The sequence below is a fragment of the Perognathus longimembris genome, chromosome 19 (genome assembly GCF_023159225.1).
Source record: "Perognathus longimembris pacificus isolate PPM17 chromosome 19, ASM2315922v1, whole genome shotgun sequence".
NCBI lineage: Eukaryota > Metazoa > Chordata > Mammalia > Rodentia > Heteromyidae > Perognathus > Perognathus longimembris.
The window spans coordinates 5,258,532-5,275,953 of record NC_063179.1 but is presented as its reverse complement, the minus strand read 5'-3'; the positions used below and the strand labels follow the sequence as shown (position 1 = coordinate 5,275,953).

Sequence of the window (17,422 nt, the reverse complement as noted above, 5' to 3'; positions counted from 1 at the left end):
GGATGGATGGATGGATGGATGGGCGGATGGATGGATGGATAGATGGGCAGATGGATGGATGGATGGATGGATGGGCAGATGGATGGATGGGCGGATGGATGGATGGATGGATGGGCAGATGGGCAGATGGATGGATGGATGGGCGGATGGATGGATGGATGGATGGGCGGATGGATGGATGGATGGGTGGATGGATGGGTGGATGGAAGGATGGATGGTTGGATGGGTGGGTGGGTGGATGGATGGATGGATGGATGGATGGATGGGCGATGGATGGATGGATGGGCGGATGGATGGGCAAATGGATGGATGGATGGATGGATGGATGGGCGGATGGATGGAAGGATGGAAGGATGGATGGGTGGATGGATGAGAGGATGGATGGATGGATGGATGGGTGGATGGATGGATGGATGGATGGGCAGATAGATGGATGATGGATGGATGGATGAGCGAATGGATGGGTGGATGGGCAGATGGATGGATGAGCGGATGGATGGATGGATGGATGGATGGATGGATGGATGGATGGATAGATGGATGGGCAGATGGATGGATGAGCGGATGGATGGATGGATGGATGGATGGATGGATGGATGGATGGATGGATGGATGGATAGATGGATGGGCAGATGGATGGATGAGCGGATGGATGGATGGGCAGATGGATGGGTGGATGGGCAGATGGATGGATGAACAGATGGATGGATGGGTGGATGGATGGATGGGTGGATGGATGGATGAGCTGATGGACAAACGCATGAGGAGCAGCAAGCCAAAAGGATGTGTTTATACATATGTGTGTATATGTGTAATATTTATTTGGCAATAGGGAGGCTGAACTCAATAAGCACACACTCTTGTTACTTGTCACACTGCTGCCCAGGAAGTGCACCCATGGCTTCCCCCAGCGAGGAGAACTCCTGGCAGCCGTGCTCAGCAGCCTGGCTCTCTATGGAGTCTCAAAATTCTGCCATCCCCACCCACGACCAGCCTGCGGCGACACCCCCTCCCCCTGCCCCGAGTACCACATGAAAGCAACCCCATTTCAGTTCAGAGCCAGCCTGGTGCCTAGGTCAAGCACACCAGCTCCATGGCCAAGAAGAGGAGCCCGAGGGGCTGCAGGCAGGAGCTGAGCCAGCCTCGTGAGGGAGGGCTGTGCGGGGCCGGGGTCCCCTGCGGGGCAAGACCCTCCCCCCGCCCCGCCAGGCAGAGGCTGCAAGCAGCCCATGCCCTGCTCTCTGAGGCAACCAGCTATGCAAAGGATGTGGGAAGCCTGGTGGCTCACACCTGTAATCCCAGCCAGGCAGGAAAGTCCACAGGGCTCATCCCCAGTGAACCACCAAAAAAGCCAGAAGCGGAGCTGTGGCTCAAGTGGTGGAGCACTAGCTTTGAGCAAAATAGCTCGGGGACAGCGCCCAAGCCCTGAGTTCAAGCCCCAGAACCCACACCGAAAGAAAAAAAAAAAAAAAAGAATATGGGAACAGATGCTCTAGAAGAATCAGCTGTAGGACAGGTCGTGACAAGAGCCATCTTGCAGCTGAAAACAGAAGGGGAGCCCTCTTAGTCCAAGACGCGGAGCTGCCGCGTGCCCACTGCCTGGCTGGGCGCCATCTCCAGGCTGCGTCCGGTGGGTGCCTGGCTCTTCCTGGTCCAGGTCTAACTCTCAAAAATAAACAGAGCAGGCCTGGGAATTTGGCCTAGTGGCAAGAGCGCTTGCCTCCTACACATGAAGCTCTCGGTTCGATTCCCCAGCACCACATATATGGAAAACGGCCAGAAGGGGGCGCTGTGGCTCAGGTGGCAGAGTGCTAGCCTTGAGCGGAAAGAAGCCAGGGACCGTGCTCAGGCCCTGAGTCCAAGGCCCAGGACTGGCCAAAAAATAATAATAATAAAATAACCAGAGCACAAAAAGGCTGGAGGTGTGGATCAGGTGGTAGAGCACCTGTGTCACAGAACTCTGCACTCAGTTCAAACACCAATGCCATGAGGAGGAGGAAGGAAGGAAGGAGGAGGAGGAGGAGGCCATAGCTGAACACACTGGACGGGTGCTCTGAAAGTCCCTTTATGTGCGGAACTGCTTCCAGCCTCCGTGGCGTTTATTTGTTTTGCTTTTGCAAAAGTAAAATCTGCCCCTGCCACGCGGGCGTTAACCTAATCATTTGCATGGCGTGTCTCCTCCCGACTACCAGGGATTTCAGCTTTCCATAAACAGGACAGCACGGCAGAACGGAAACCAAACCAACACTTTGCAAATCACGCCCAGAACACACATGCCGTTCCTCTGCACAAGCCAGCCGGGTGGGCGGCGAGCGTCACGGAAGAGACCCAACCCGAGGCACCGCTGGGTGACACACCGCTCTGCGTGGGACCCGTGAGCTTCCTGTCCACGCACCTCCTCGGCTCCAGGGACCCGACGCTCACGAGAAGCATTTGCACACGCAGATGGTGGCTGCCGTTACCATGCCTGCCAGCCGCCCCGTGCTGCCTCCCATTCATCCCTTTCCGTTCTGTGATTCAGCTACAGGTGCTCTCCGCCTTCTCAAACCAGAAGTGGGGACGTGGCTCAGGCATCCCGGACCTCCGCCCGCACGTTTCTAACACCCCAAATCATGGCATAAGCTAAGCGATGCCCCAGCGGCCCCATCTGCAAAGGCAGGACTGTCAAAAGAGGAGCTCAGTTTTGCTTTTTTTGCTGAAACGGTTAACAGCTAAAGCTTTGCCAAAATAAGCAATCAATAAACAGATCAAAACGGAGGGAAAGGGGCTAAAATAATTTTAAACAGATAGCAAAGGGCACTCCTAGCCCCAAACAGACCCTTTAAGCAACAAGGCAGGCTTGTCACTTTCATGGATAACAATATGAAGGTCGCCTGTTTCAACTTCTAGACTCAATAAGCTTCATTACAGAGTCTAGAAAATGGCATTGATTTCACCAGGGGAAGAGAAGTGGAAGACAGCGTAGGGCTAGGGATGGAACTCAGGGGTGGAGGGCTTGCCTGGTTGTCAGTCACAAGGCTCTGGGTTCCATCCTGAGCACAGCAAAAACACAAACATTTAAAGAAGTAATAGCTGGGAATGTGGCCTAGTGGCAAGAGTGCTCGCCTCCTATACATGAAGCCCTGGGTTCAATTCCCCAGCACCGCATATGCAGAAAACGGCCAGAAGTGGCACTGTGGCTCAAGTGGTAGAGTGCTAGCCTTGAGCAAAAAGAAGCCAGGGACAGTGCTCAGGCCCTGAGTTCAAGGCCCAGGACTGGCAAGAAAGGAAGGAAGGAAGGAAGGAAGGAAGGAAGGAAGGAAGGAAGGAAGGAAGGAAGGAAGGAAGGTTGGTTGTACGAGAGGTAGAAGGGGGAAGAAAATGGTGACAAGTTAAAAATGTTCCCGCCTCGCATGGGAGAGGCTGAGAAGTCTGGTGTAGAACTGATAGTAAAGGACTTGAGGATGGGGTAGGACATGTCCCACGAAGGCAAGCGTGCAGGTGTCCACCTGGAATCCCAGCGCGTGGCAGGCGGGGGCCTCGATCTCAAGCCAGCCTCCACCAGGTAGCGATTTCCAGGCCGGACGGGGCCACTTCGTAAGACTCGGCCTCAAAAAAAAAATACGCGTTCAAATGCATGTTCATACGTGCACACAAAGACTTGGGGTGGTGCGCAGGGAAAGCTGTGTGTCACGGAAGAAGGTGGACGGCGGGAATCTGCACGCGCTTGCGGTGCGGGCGGGCGGGCGGGCGGGCGGGCGGCTCGAGCCCGGGCGAGCTCTCGGTGCGCGCTGCAAGCCCGCGGGCAGGCAGCTGCTTTCACTCCCGTAGCTGTTGCTTTAACAGAAGATGCCGCCATGGCAAAACAATAAGGCAGATGGCCCAGAATAAGCTGCCGTCTTTCAAGGTAAGAGCCAGGGAGCGATCTAATCTGCACAGAGGCGGGAATACGCACCCGACTTTGCTGAAAAACAGCTGGTTCCTGAGCAGCCAAAAAAAAAAAAAAAACACTCACGAATGTACCCCAAGTCAACACACAACACTGAGGAAAGGCAAGCCCAAATGTAGACATGCATATACGTATATGTTCAGGGTATGCATCGTGTACCCTAAAACAGTTTCCTGATCACAAAGACAAATAGGATGAATAAAACAACGAATAAAGGCCCCACTCCCGTGGCTCATGCCTGTAATCCTAACCGTGATACACAAGGACCCAGTTCAAAGTGGGGACTCTCATCTCTAACCACCAAAAGGTCAGAGGTCTAGCTATGGCTCAAGTTGTAGAGCACAAAAGCTCAGAGACAGCACTCAAGTCCTGAGTTCAAGCCCCAGGAGTGGTGCACGCGTGCACACGCACACGTGCGTATACCCCCCCCACAGTGCCTGGCTACATAAACACATTAATTATTATCACTTGCATTGACCATCATGCTAGACGGGCTAGGAATGTGGCTTAGTGGTAGAGTGCTTGCGTAGCATGCATGAAGACCTGGGTTTGATTTCTTAGTATCATTGGGGGGGGGGGGGGGAAGGGGGGAAGGGAAGAAATTAAAAGAGAAAAAAATTAGAAATCAGGCTAAAAAGCAATTGAAAATCAGCACGATCAATGGTATATTTAAATACCAGCTGAAGTATATTAAATGTCAGCATAAAGTACCAGCAGTATTTTACTCAAATGGGTAGTGAAGAACTAATAAATGTTATGTAAAATATAGATAGAGAGCCACATTAGTAAGCAAAGTAATTTGAATTACAATATTAATGAGACACCATATGCTCCACCATAAAGATATTTCAGGTCTCCCCAGAAAACAGATCCTTCACCGACATGATGGACCAGCGCCCCGGGCGGACAGGAAAACAGAATGTGTGGATCTTCAACTCCTATCTTAGGCCCAGCTGGGTCAGTAAACCCACAACCATCAAAGCGCTCGAAGAAAATTCAGACAGCCGCTTCCATAACCTTGGCTACGGAAAGGCAATCTGAAGCATGGCAGCAAGGCCAGAGACGAGTAAGAAATAAATAAATCTGACAAATACAAAAATATTAAACTTTCTCAGCTGAACAGGTAGAAACCACCAGAGACTTGCACCTTCAACTGGGAGGCCTTCTCTTCCACCGAGATCAACAAAACTGGCTCCAGACCAAAGAGAAAAAAGAAAAGAAATCCGTTTGTGCTGTTGGGGAGGGAGGTCTCATCCTGCCCCCAGAGAGGAGCCAGGTGATCTGCTCCGTAACCGACCCTACCACCTGCACCCAAACTCAAGATCCAACAGCCTCAGGAGAAAGAAATTCGATGGGTGTGCAAAGGCATGGGTGAATCACAGTGCTATTCCTGAAGTATACACCAGAAATAACCCCAATGTCCACGGAAACTCACAAGTTAAATACATAAAAATATCTAGGAAACAGAATGTATTGTCGGACTTGCCAATGTAGGAAGGCGCCCCCGACTTCATTGCTATGGAGACAAGAAAGTTACGTGTACCACATTAGCTGTCTCGAAAGCTACACCTAACGCATGTGATCGCATTCACATGATCCTCCTTAGCTTTTGATGTTTACCTTTGTTATCTGAATACTTTATAACAAGCCTATATGACTCGGAATGCTTCAAGGGCCAATAAAGCCTTTTTGGTACTTCAAACACCGAATGTTTAGTGTGAAAGGATACAGCAAAATGGGACTGATCTAAAAACCAAGACTCACAGTCAATATGTGACACCAAAATATCCATACATCACTGCGTTATTTATTATTATAGCAAGAGTGCAGAAACAAGCAAACTGCCCCCAAATTAGCAGACAGCTAGGGGATACACAGAAGATGCCATTTAAAATCAAGATTCTAACATGGGCATGGCAAGACCCACCCATAATCCAGCCCTTGGAGGATCACAAGTTCGACACCAATGTGGACTACGTAAGTTGAGACCCTGTTACAAAATGAAAAGAAGAAACTGAAGTATGTCTGATGCAAAAATAAGCTAAGAGTAAGCTAATTAATAAAAAGTAGGACCCCCAAAACTGCACTTATAGACAGGAACATAAATATATATATATATGTATATATATATATATATATACAGATCAGCAAAGAACACCTAAATGCTCTCATTAGCCTGGTAGTAAAGGGGGCTGTCTCATTTTCTTCTCTTACACTTTTCTCTTTTGTCCCTCCATTTACCCCCCCCACCCCACCCCCAGTGAATATTCCTATTAGAAGCGGGGTAAAATAATCTGGTAACTATTGCTGTTCACTGTTGTCAGAGCAAAAACAGTAAGGATGACTGTAAGAGTACGAGCACTCACAGGGAAAACACAACACCTTCCAAGTGGCTTAAGATCAGCCACACCTCACACCCCAAAACCTTCCCACACCCCGCCTTCGCCGCCCCCTGAAATCCAGCGGGGGAGACTCCGTCCGGCCGCTCGGCCAAGCACGTGCGGCGGAGTTCACAAGCCAGCGTCCCGGCCTGGAGACTCTTAGCTCCAAGCCAAGGGGGACCCGGGGCTCCCGTGGTGGAGGGCCAGACTTGAGCCAAAAATCTCAGCGCTGGCTTCCAGGCCCTGAGGCTTGGATGCCATGAAACGGAGCAGCGACGTCCGGCTGTGCAGGTGGAGTGGGGAAGGCCAGCGGGGCCTGCGAGGATCTGTGACCCCGGGATCCGCCGACAGGCGACGGACAGCAACGTCTAAGCGGTGCTCTACACTCCCGCACAGCCCGGGACATCCTCCACCCCGGGGCCTCCACCCCGGGGCCTCCACCCCGGGGCCTCCTCCACAGGACCACGGGGCGGGGCTGGGCCACCCCACCCCACCCCACCCCACCCCGCCCCACCCCGCCCCGCCGCACAGGGCCCCCGGCTGGAGGATGTCAAGGAAGCCCCAGCACGCGGCAGGCTGGCCCCGTTTTGGGGTGTCTCAGCAGCTGAACGGAGCCCGGGCGTTCACACTGGCAGGCACCCAGAGACGAAGTCAGCCCTTGGCAACCTCCTGCCAACTCCCCAGCTGCTCTGCCCCTGCCTTCTGACTGTTCTAGAACATTCTATGCGTTTCCTCCAGCTCCATCTGCCCGGAATGCTCTTTCCTAGACTCAAGAACAGCAGGACGTGCTCTAATTTTGGGTCTTTACTCAGAGCTTCCTTCCTTCCTCAGCACGGGGGAGCAGCTCCCTCATCTACCCCGGGGTGCGCAGGGAGCACTGTTCACCCTGCCTGGGAGTGAGGGCCAGGCCCCGAGCTGGACGGCACAGCCCTCCCGGCCTCGACCCCGAGGGCCAGGCCCCGAGCTGGACGGCACAGCCCTCCCGGCCTCGACCCCGAGGGCCAGGCCCCGAGCTGGACGGCACAGCCCTCCCGGCCTCGACCCCGAGGGCCGGGCCCATCTCACCCAGCTGCGCGCACCCGGGCAGAGCAGCGGCGTCCTCTCGGCCCGGCCTCTCACCTCCAGAGCGCCCGGCCCAGCTGAGCCTCCGCTAACCGCGTTCTAGGTTCCACTCAAACGCAGGCGGCCTCGTGCGGACAGAAACGACGTGGAAGGCAAACTGGCTCAGGTTGTGTGTGCCCATTCTGGGGCTCGAACTCAGGGCCTGGATGCTGTCCCTGAGCTTTTCTGCTCAAGGCTAGCATTCTACCACATGAGCCACAGCTCCACTTCCGGACCGGGAGGGGGGCTATTTACTGGGGATCAGAGTCTCACGGACTTCTCCTGCCAGGACTGGCTTTGAACTGTGGTCCTCAGATCCCAGCCTCCTGAGTAGCTGGGATTCGAGCCGAGAGTCGTTGTGCCCAACTTCATCTAAAATCTCCAAGAAGGAGCTACTGACACACTCAGCCCCACACAGCCAAAAGCCTCATGCACACTCACAGGAGGACACAGGAGCACGTGCGGGCACACGCACAGACACGCGTGCACACACGCATACACACATACATGGATGCGTGCCCGACATCCCACCAAGCTGTCTGTGTTACTTCCCGACCCTACATGAAACCTATTACCTTTATTCAGTTTAACCACGTCCTTACAGCCTTCTTTTAATGAAAAAGAATGAGAGCCAAATACCAGTGGCTCGCGTCTATTACCCTACTTACTCACGAGACTGAGATCCGAGGAGCTCGTTCCAGCGGCGACATCCTAGGGTATCCTGACAGGATTCCTAGGTCTCAAGAAACCCATAAACATGCCAAGAAATGGCATCCTACAGATCCCGATCTCTAAATGATGTCTAATTATTTTCCTAAATACAGCTTGAAATAGAAATTTAGGACGTTCTAAGTATATAATCTTAAATAATTCAGGTTTGAAAAAAAAAAGCATGTTGTAAATTAGAAGGAAGCAATAAAAAATGCTCTATATCAAACTTCAGGGGAATTTCCTGAAGTGAAGCTGCAGGAAGAATTATTAAAAAAAAAATATATATATATATGAATTATAAGAAAAAGCCTCAAGAAAGGATACCAAACAGGAGGGTGGGAAGTGACCAAGCAGCCAGGATTACAGATTCAGACAAAAAGTCAACTCTCTAAATCAAAACAAAACAAAAAATAGATACAAGCACAAAACCGTAGAGAAAATCAGTATCTAATACTAAGTACGGAAAGGTGAAGAAGAGGACTCTGTAGCAACCTTGTAATACCTAGGAAACTTAGAAGTGTTTCCTAGAAAGAAAAGGAACAACGTTGCCACGGCCAACTGAAGAAGACCAAAGAAAACCCGAACCATCCAACTCAAGAATGCCGGGCCCGAGAGGCGGGTGCCACAGGCTTGCAGTGCCAGCCCTCTGAGGAAGGAGGATTAAGGGTTCAAAACCAACCTGGGCTACGCAGTAAGACCCCTGAGTGTCAAAACAACAACAGACAAAATTGTAAATAAATGAATGCTTGGGCTTAGCACATGGCATCCCTTGCAAACAGAAGCCAATGGACACCTGAGCACCTGCTGCCAGTTCGTCTCCGCTCTGACTGCTGTCATCATCACCAACCATCAGGCCTTTGGTTTATGAACAGTAATGAGCGCCCCGAAAATGGGAGGGATTTCTCATCTTCTAGAGCGGCGACTGGGGAGCCAGCCCACGGTCAAGCTGCCTGCAGCTCCCCCACAGACAACAGGTAAGGCCACGGCCATCGTGGCTTCTCCTGGGAGAACCCCAACTTTCCCCTCCTCCCGGCGGTCCCCACCCCCCCCCCCCGCCCCGCACTGCGGATGGGGCCGGCCAGGGCGTGGCCCTGCAGGAATGGCGGCTCCCCGGCTCATCCACCACCACACCCAGCCACCGGGCCTCCGAGTTCTGTGCCGAGGCCCCAGGGAGCAGCCGTGGATTTCCGTCCCACGTGGATCTGGCCTAAATTCAGCAGCAGTGGGGCGGACCGTGGGGCAGGCTGGAGCCTCCCGAGGCCCCACGGGTGCTCCTGGAGCCTGCCCCTCCATGGGGGACAGCCCCGGCCTGCTGGAAGGGGAACCCACACAGGGCAGGGCTGAGCCACCCTGGCTCGTCCTGGTGCTGGTCCCGCCGCCTGCCCGGCCCACCCTCTGACTGCAGACCGAGGGACAGGTGTGCCGTCCGTCAGCTGATCTAGGCTGCCCTTCGGGAATAATGTACCGCTACGTACCACGTTCAAGAGGTGGTAAGGGTGATGTCACAGACAAGTGGGGGAATCCCTTCTAAGAGAGGCACGGTGGGAGGTACCAGCAGCTCCTACCTACAATCCGAGCTACTTGGTAGGCAGAGATCTGACTGCAGTTCGATTCTAGCCAGGACAGGAAAAGTCCATGAGACTCTTACCTCGAACTAACCACCAAAAAGCCACAAGTGGCTCAAGTAGTAGAGTTCTAGCCTTCTGCACAAAGCTGCTCAGGGACAGTGCCCAGGCCCAAAGTTCAAACCTCAGGACCGACACGTACACACACAATTTTTTTTTGTTAATACACCAGCCGCTCAGCCATTGGTGGGTCTCGCCTAGAATCCTGGCTTCTCAGGAGGCTGAGACTTGGGAGGATCAGAGTTCAAAGCCAGCACAGGCAGAAAGTCCACACGATTCTATCTCTAATAAACCAGCAAAATACCGTACTGGAGGCATGGCTCAAGTGGTAAAGTGCCAATTGTGAGCCAAAAAGCCCAGCAAGCGCGTAAGGCCCTTGGTGCAAGGCCCAGTACGGGCACAAAAGCAAAAACAAAAAAGTGAAAAGATCCCCTCTCTGCTGCATCAAGCTAGGGTCAGTACAGAGAGGCAGACACAGCCAGGAGCCAGTGGCTAGCACCTGTAATCCCAGCTACTCAGGAGGCTGAGATCCGAGGATTGCGGTGGTTCAAAGCCAGCCCGGGCAGGAAAATCCACGAGACTTGTGTCTCCAAAAACCAGAAGTGACACTGTGGCTCAAGTGATAAGAGCACTAGCCTTGCGCACAAAGAGGGTCAGGGACACAGCACCCAGGCCCCGAGTTCAAGCCCCAGGGCCCACAAGAGACAGAGAGACAGACACGGGTCCACGTCCCTGCCAGGAGCCTCGACCATCCCAAGACTGCCTGAGCAGACACGAGTGTGGGACCCGGGAGTCCCGGCCCCAGCTCTCTCCCTCCACCCCCTCCACCCCCCTCTGCCCCCGTCCACACGGGAGTGCTGACTTGTGCATCCCGCAGGCCTCATCCTGCGCCCGCTCCGCGCATGTGCAGCAGGCACGAGCAGGGTCCCCACTCCGCCCGGGCGCCTGGGGACTCAGCGCTGGGCGAACGCCGCCGGTCCTAGGCGCTCACAGGCCGGGCAGGGAGGCGGGGACAAACGGGTTCGCTTCCACGGAGCCCTCTGACCTTGTTACGGAACGCCCCCCTTCACTGGGAAGGGGGGGGCTCCCCAGTGTACTGGCGCAACGTGCAAGTGATCACAGGCATCCTCCCCCCTTCCTCCCCCCCCCCCCACTGCATGTGGGAGCTGTCATTCTGCCACCCAAGCTTTGGGGCTTCCTTCAAAGTTTTCCACACCAGTAAGTGTGCAGACTGGAGGGCCTTGGCCCGCGCTCTCCCCCCTCCTCCTCCGTCCCTCCCGCCCCCCCCCTCCCCCACCTTGCCCAGCCCAGCCCCGAAGGTCACCTGCTCTCAGCTGACCCGCCTGTTGACAATCTCAGTCCCTAACACCAGATCCAGGTTGCCGGTTCAGTCAGGGACAGACGAAAGGTTACGTGTGGAACTAAAATAGCAGCCGGCGGGGAGGGAGGGCGCCCCGGAGCCGGCAGGGGGCACCCACCCACCGGCCTGGCCCTCGCATGCCGAAACCAGCTCCCGTTCCTAGTTCTTGGCTACTCTGAGTCAGGTGAGCCTTGGCGACCTCTCCTCCACGCCACACCCTGACCAAACCACGCTGACCAAAGGTCCTCGGTCACCTGCCCCTCCCTCCAGACATCTCTCCGCCCCGTGTTATCCCGGGAGGGCCAACTCCCTGACACCCAAAGGCAGGGACTACAGAATGCATCTTCAAGCCTCCACCCAGCACTAAACACACCGGACTCTTTCAGCAGCCAATTGGAAGACTGAGGCTATTTTTGACCGGTAAGATCTCGGGTTAACAGGCTCCTTCCGAGGGAAACAGAAGCGCTCAGAACCCTGGCCTTTTGCCCCCACGATTTGATTTTGAGCAGAGGAAGAGGCTTGAAGCAGAAAACCCAAGGGCTCTGCGTCTCCATCTTCGTGATCAAGGGGAAAGAAAAGCAGAAAGAGTGGCTTTTCCCCGCAGGAGGAAGGCCCCAGGTCTGGAAGGAACCCCTCTTCTGTTCAAGGGGGAAGTGTGTGAGGGAAAAAACCAGACCAGAAAGTGAGCATGGGTCCGGGCTTGGCGCCTCACGCCTGTCATCCTAGCAACTCGGGAGCTGAGATCTGAGGGTCACGGTTCAAAGCCAGCCCGGGCAGAAAAATTCCAGACTCTCATCTCCCACGAACCAGCACAAAGCCCAAAGTGGAGCTGTGTCTCAAGTGGTAAGACTACCAGCCTTGAGGGGGGGAGAAAGGGACACTGAGGCCGCGGGACTCATGTGGCCGCCTTGGGGCAGGTGTGCCGGCCACCTGCTCTAGTCTCCGGGACTTATTATGGTGTCCTACACGCTCAGCTGTTTTCAACTTCAGCCTAGGAAGGAAATAAATTAAAGAGAACTGCAAGGGAAGCGAGAAGTGGGGCACGGTGCGCTGGGAATGACCAGGCTGCCCAGAACAGAGCGACCTTCCCTACCTGTGCCCTTTGCGGGGGACAAAGGGGGGATGTCCCCCGGGGAGGGGGGGCTGCTTCGGAAAGGAGAGACTTTCTCATCTGAAACTCCTGCCTAAAAACTCCCACTAGGTTAAGCTGAAAGGGGGGGCAGCTCCACCCACCCAAGGACCCCAGGGCCCCCCCCACCTGGGGGCCTAACGGCTGGGACACACCGGGACCTGCGGGAGGGCCGGGGACCCCTCCCCCTGCCTGACACCCGAGACAAGCAAGGCTATGGGTTCAAGTTGAAGCATGAGTGTCCCCCGCCCCCCACGCTCGGCCCGCCCCGGGAGAAGCCAGGCCCCCAAGCGGAGGCACCTGTCTTCCCGGGCATGTCTAATCGGTGCCGGTGCGCCAGGGCCGCGGGGACTCCTGGGGAGGCCGGGGAGGTTCTCGGCTCCCGGCGTCTGTTTTTTCCCTTCCCGGGCAGTCCTTCTGGAACCGTCTCCAGCTAACTTTCTCGGAGCGTCTCGCGCGCCCCAGCCTCGCCGGACGCACGCAGTCGGGGGCCAGGCCCCAGCCCGGGGCGCAGCGGCGCTCGCCACCGGCCGGAGGGGGAGCCGGGGGAGCCCCCAGCCGGAGCCACGGGCGGGGGCGGGGGGAGCACGCGATCCGAGGGGCACCCCCACCGGAGGCGGCGCCCCGATCTCGGTGAGCGCCAGCCTCCCCAGGTCGGGGGCAGCGGGGGCGCAGCCCGGCCCCGGGGCGCGGGGTGGGGGAGCGACCCGCGGGGTGGCCCGCTTACCCGGCCGTTGCGGTCGGTCTCCCGCACCTCCTCGAGCCGCGGCCCCCGCCGCACGAGCGCCCGCAGCAGCTCCACGTCGTTGGCGCCGGCGGCGCGCAGCAGGGCGGCCGCCTCCGGGACGGCCTCCGGGACGCCCGCCCCGCGCTCCGCGCCGCCGCGCTCCCCGCCGCCCGGGGGGTAGAACGCGTCGTCCGCGGCCAGGCTCCGGGCGTCCTCGCACCCCTCGTCGTCCTCGGGGTCGGCGGGGGCCGGCGGGGACGGGCAGCGCGCCCCGCCGCCCTCGGGCCCGGACCCGGCCAGCAGCAGCAGCACCATGCCGGCGCCCGGGGATCGGGGCCGGGGGCGCGGACCGGGGGACCACCGCTCCCCGCCCGCCCGGGCCGGCGGAACGCGCTCACCCGCGGCGCCCGGGGAGCCGGCGAAGCCCCCGGGGTGGGCGGAGCCGCGGGGCTCCGGAGCGCGGGCGGGCGGGCGGGCGGGCGGGGCGGGGCGGGGCGCGCGCCGGGGCGCGGTCGGGGCTGAGCCGGGGCGGCCGGGGACCTCGGGCACCTAAGCCTGCGGATTTGCGCGCGGAGCCCGCAGCGCTGAGGACAACGTGCGGGGCCGAGGGCGGCGCCGACTCCCCCCGGGCGCGGGGGGGATGGGGTGGGGGCTTCCAGCGGCCGCGCCCGCAGACCCTGGGGACGCGCCCCGCGGGGCCCCGGGCCCGCCGGAGGACACGGCCCGGGAAGCCGCGTCCATTTCCCCCCACTCGGAAGTTGTGCGGCCCGGCGCGGCCCGGCTCGGCCGTCTGCAGGCCGGGAGCCCCGGGCGCACGGGGGCGAAGGCGCGATCGCGCGTGGGGAGGCTCCCGCCCACCGCGCAGGGTCTCCCCGCCGCCCCGGCGGGCTGCGGTCCCGATCCCGGGAAGAGCCAGGCGTTTGGCCGGCGCCCGCCGCTCCACAGCGGAGCCCGGGCAGATTCGCCCCCCCCCCACCACCCCAACGCCCGCCTCGGACGCTGACCCGGGGCAGATTCCCCCCCCACCACCACCCCGACGCCCGCCTCGGACGCTGACCCGGGGCAGATTCCCCCACCACCACCACCCCCCGACGCCCGCCTCGGACGCTGACCCGCCGCCCAGCCCGGGCGCCGCCTCGGAGGCCCGGCTGCCCCCGTCCCGCGCGGGTATGGGGGGGGGGGGATTGGTGGGCGAGGATTTCCCACCCGGAGCCTCTCGCTTTGTGGTTGAGCTTGGGGGCTGGACCAGCGCACGCGCGGGGGGGGGGGGGGGGGGCTCAGCGACATTGAGCACCGAGCACCCAGCACCCAGGATCTGGAGGTCCGGGGAGCCCATCGCCCCCACGCCGTCTGCCTCCCCTCCCCCACGTTGCTCCCCCCCTACCCCACCCCCCATCATCTCGACGCGTGCCAGCCCAAGCAAGGCCCTCCAGGGTGGACAAGGCGCGAGCCCCCCAGGGCACAGCCTGGGCGCACAGGGGAAACACTGGGTGAGGCCCGGAACTCGGTGTCCTTGAACCCCGGATGCCACAGGCACGGGCTGGGTCATCCGGTCACCAGCGCGGCACAGCGGGCTCAGAAACTGGCGAGGGAGAGGCCCGGGGTGCAGGCCCCGAGCCGCCACGTCAGGTGGAGCGCCCCTAAACCTGGCCAAAATATAACACACGCACACACACGCACACACACACACGGTTACATTCTACTGTTTTCTTAACCAGCCACAGAGGCAGAAATTCCCACTGGGAACTCCCCCTCCCTCGTGAAACAGTTTTAGTTTCCACAGCCTGCTACAATGCCGTCGGGGGAGTCACATGCCCAAGTGCCCTGGGAGGGCTGGGCTTGTCAGCCCCTGATCCTATCCCCCCAGCCCGGCAGAGCACGGTCAGCGCCCCAACGCATTGCCCAGGGGGCTGGGAGGAGGCCAGGACCTGGAATGGGGTGGGGGGAGAGGGGACCCCCCCCTCCTGGAGCCACTGGCCCTCAATTCGCAGCCTAGAGGGAGAGTGGCCCCTCTTTCTGTCTTCAGGCTTTGCTTCTTCCTCTTTTCTTTTCTTAGAAAGATGAGTCCGGATAGTTCTGGGTTGCTGTTCCGGCTGGAAACAGACAAGAGTGGACTCTGGGCCGCTCCTCTACCTTGCCCTGCTTGGAGTTTGGTCCCCAGCACTGAAGGGAAAGAGGAAGGAGAGAAAAAGCCACAAAAGAGAGTCAACTCTAAATAAAATCATCGGCTTTCTTCTTGACTTAAAATATATACACCCTTTTACCACAAAGACAATAGACTGTGTGGGAAGATGATAAAAAAAAAAAAAACACAACAAATCAGGCGTAGAAGCTTTTGGTCATGTGCGCGCGCGCGCACACACACACACACACACACACACACGCTATGTGTACAAAACCTAAACCAGAAAAAAAGACAAGAGTTCATCAAAACTTCAGATTCAACTCAGGCTATTGTTTTTTTAAATCCTAAACACCTTTTGAGAAATTGTGCTCTATCCGACACTGTTGAGATTCATTGAGCTGCTTTTAATGTGTGGTTTCGTAGACTCGATACAGGCGTGTTCGTTTTGAGTAAGTTCTCTTTGGGTCAGCGCTGGCTGGGGCACATTTCTACATCGGGCCTTCCAAAATGACAAGGTGTTTTTTAAGATATAGAAATGGGAGAGCCCTGTACAATGGGGCTCCCCCCCTTCTGCTTGGAAAGGGGTGTGGTGAGCACTAAGAGGGAAGCAAACCCCACTGTCTGGAATTAGCATACTGCAAGCGTTAACCTCCATTATTATGAAGATTAAAATCATCTCGATGATGTAAATTATTCCACAGGAGCTGCTTCTCCAAATGTGTTAACTTATTAATTTTTGTGCCTGTACTGGGACTTGAACTTGGGGCCTGGGTGGTGTCCCTTACCTGGAGGCTGGTGCTCTACCACTTGGGCCACAGCTCTACTTCCAGCTTTTCGGTGATAAATTGGATTTAAGAGTCTTAGGGACTTTCCCACCCAGTCTGGCTTCAAACTGAGATCCTCAGATCTCAGCCTCCTGAGTAGCCGAGATGGGCTGGCTTTTTAACAAGAGAATGAATGGCTTCCTTTGGGTGCAGCCTAACTTGGAGCACCAGCCCAGGAGCGAGGCCGAGCACACAGTGACTGCAGGCCAACTTGCTTCCAAGGGGCTCCCCCCGCCCCAGTTGGTGGAGCCAACATGTTCACATAGTGCTGGTGTGTTTCTGTAGGTCTGCAGGATGTGTCTTCTTTAACAACATCCTACCTCGACTGGCTTGAGCCTTCTCCCACCACAATGCATGGTTTCTAGCTAGATTCCGAGAAGCAACCTCTGCCCCAGCAGCAGACAGGAGGGGTGTGCCCCGTCCCTACAGTTCCTGCCATGATGTCACCAAATTCCAGAGGAGGTTCTAGGGAGGGACCCTGGCTAGGCAAACTGAAGTTAAATAATCTACATTCCTTTGTTGTTGTTTTGGAGTTGTTGATTAAGCTTTCTGGAGCTTCCCGGGCTGGGCGACTAAAAGAAACTAAATTCAACCAAAAAGAGAAAAAGAAATCTTTTTTTTTTTTTAAAGCCAAGTGGAGCAAAAAAACATAAATTGTTGGGAAAACATTCATTGGGCTGGCTGCCTGTTACAAGGGGCTTGGTTCCTAGCCAAGAAGAGAAAAATTGCTTACAAATCAAAAAGGCAAAAAACAGTGGTCTCCTGGTGAGTGAATGAAAGTCATTGAAATGGAAAAGGCCTATGTAGGGCAAGGAGAAAGCAAAGGATGCTAGATTGCCCTGGCTAGTTCTCTTAAGGGAGGAGAGAAGCAGGGGGGGGGGGGGAGAAAGAAAGAGAGAGAGAGGGAGGAAAGAGCCAGTCATGGTGGTTCATGCCTGTATTTCTCCCACTAGATATCTGAATTAGAAAGACCTGAGCTCAGACTCACAATGAGACTCATGAGAGAGACAAAAGGAAAGGAGTCCGTTGCAGAGTAAAGCATCAGATAAGAAAACGGGCCATGGCTGAGGAGGGGACTCCAGAGCTTAGGGCTCCAGAAGGCTCTTATCCCCAATAAATTACTCAGAAAAAGCCAAGAGCGGTGCTGGGATTCAAGTGGTAGAGCCCTAGCCTTGAGCACAAAGAGGCTCACAGACAGCACCCAGGCCCTGAGTTCAAACCCCACAACTGACAAGAAAGGAAGGAAAGGAGGAAGGAAGGTGCTCTGGCAGGTACTGGTGGCTCACACCTGTAATCCTACCTACCCAGGAGGCTGAGATCTGAGGATCACAGTTCAAAACCAGCGGGGAGAAGACAGTCTGTGAAACTCTTAGCTCCAATTAGTAACAGAAAAACAAGTGGCGCTGTGGCTCAAGTGGCAGAGTGCTAGCCTTGAGCAAAAGGAGCTCAGGGACAGTGCTCAGGCCCTGAGTTCAAGCCCCAGGACTGCCCCCCCCAATGTACTCATTATT

General features: G+C 56.6%; 2 protein-coding genes across 2 annotated transcripts in view; both read right to left on the bottom strand.

The window, feature by feature from the left end:
• The window catches only part of LOC125367522 (ankyrin repeat domain-containing protein 33B-like), a 31,288-nt gene extending 18,202 nt beyond the window's left edge, over positions 1-13,086 (bottom strand). Inside the window, exon 1 of the mRNA XM_048368216.1 lies at positions 12,963-13,086. The gene's annotated coding sequence lies outside the window, so the exon portion shown is untranslated. The remainder of the gene's footprint in view (positions 1-12,962) is intronic.
• Positions 3,526-13,277, bottom strand: Ankrd33b (ankyrin repeat domain 33B). The gene is made up of 2 exons (XM_048368233.1): positions 12,963-13,277; positions 3,526-3,588 (listed from the first exon to the last, which is right to left on the bottom strand). Exons 1-2 carry the CDS (start codon positions 13,275-13,277, stop codon positions 3,526-3,528), a joined length of 378 nt encoding a protein of 125 aa, XP_048224190.1.
• Positions 13,278-17,422: the final 4,145 nt, after the last annotated feature.

Bases quoted from the DNA above. Each gene is read 5' to 3' on its own strand.
- Ankrd33b (XM_048368233.1), bottom strand. From the start codon at position 13,277: ATGGTGCTGCTGCTGCTGGCCGGGTCCGGGCCCGAGGGCGGCGGGGCG. The intron at 3,589-12,962 runs GTAAGCGGGCCA...TTTTTTTTTGAG, and splicing joins AGACCGACCGCAACGGCCGG to GCCGAGTCTTACGAAGTGGC.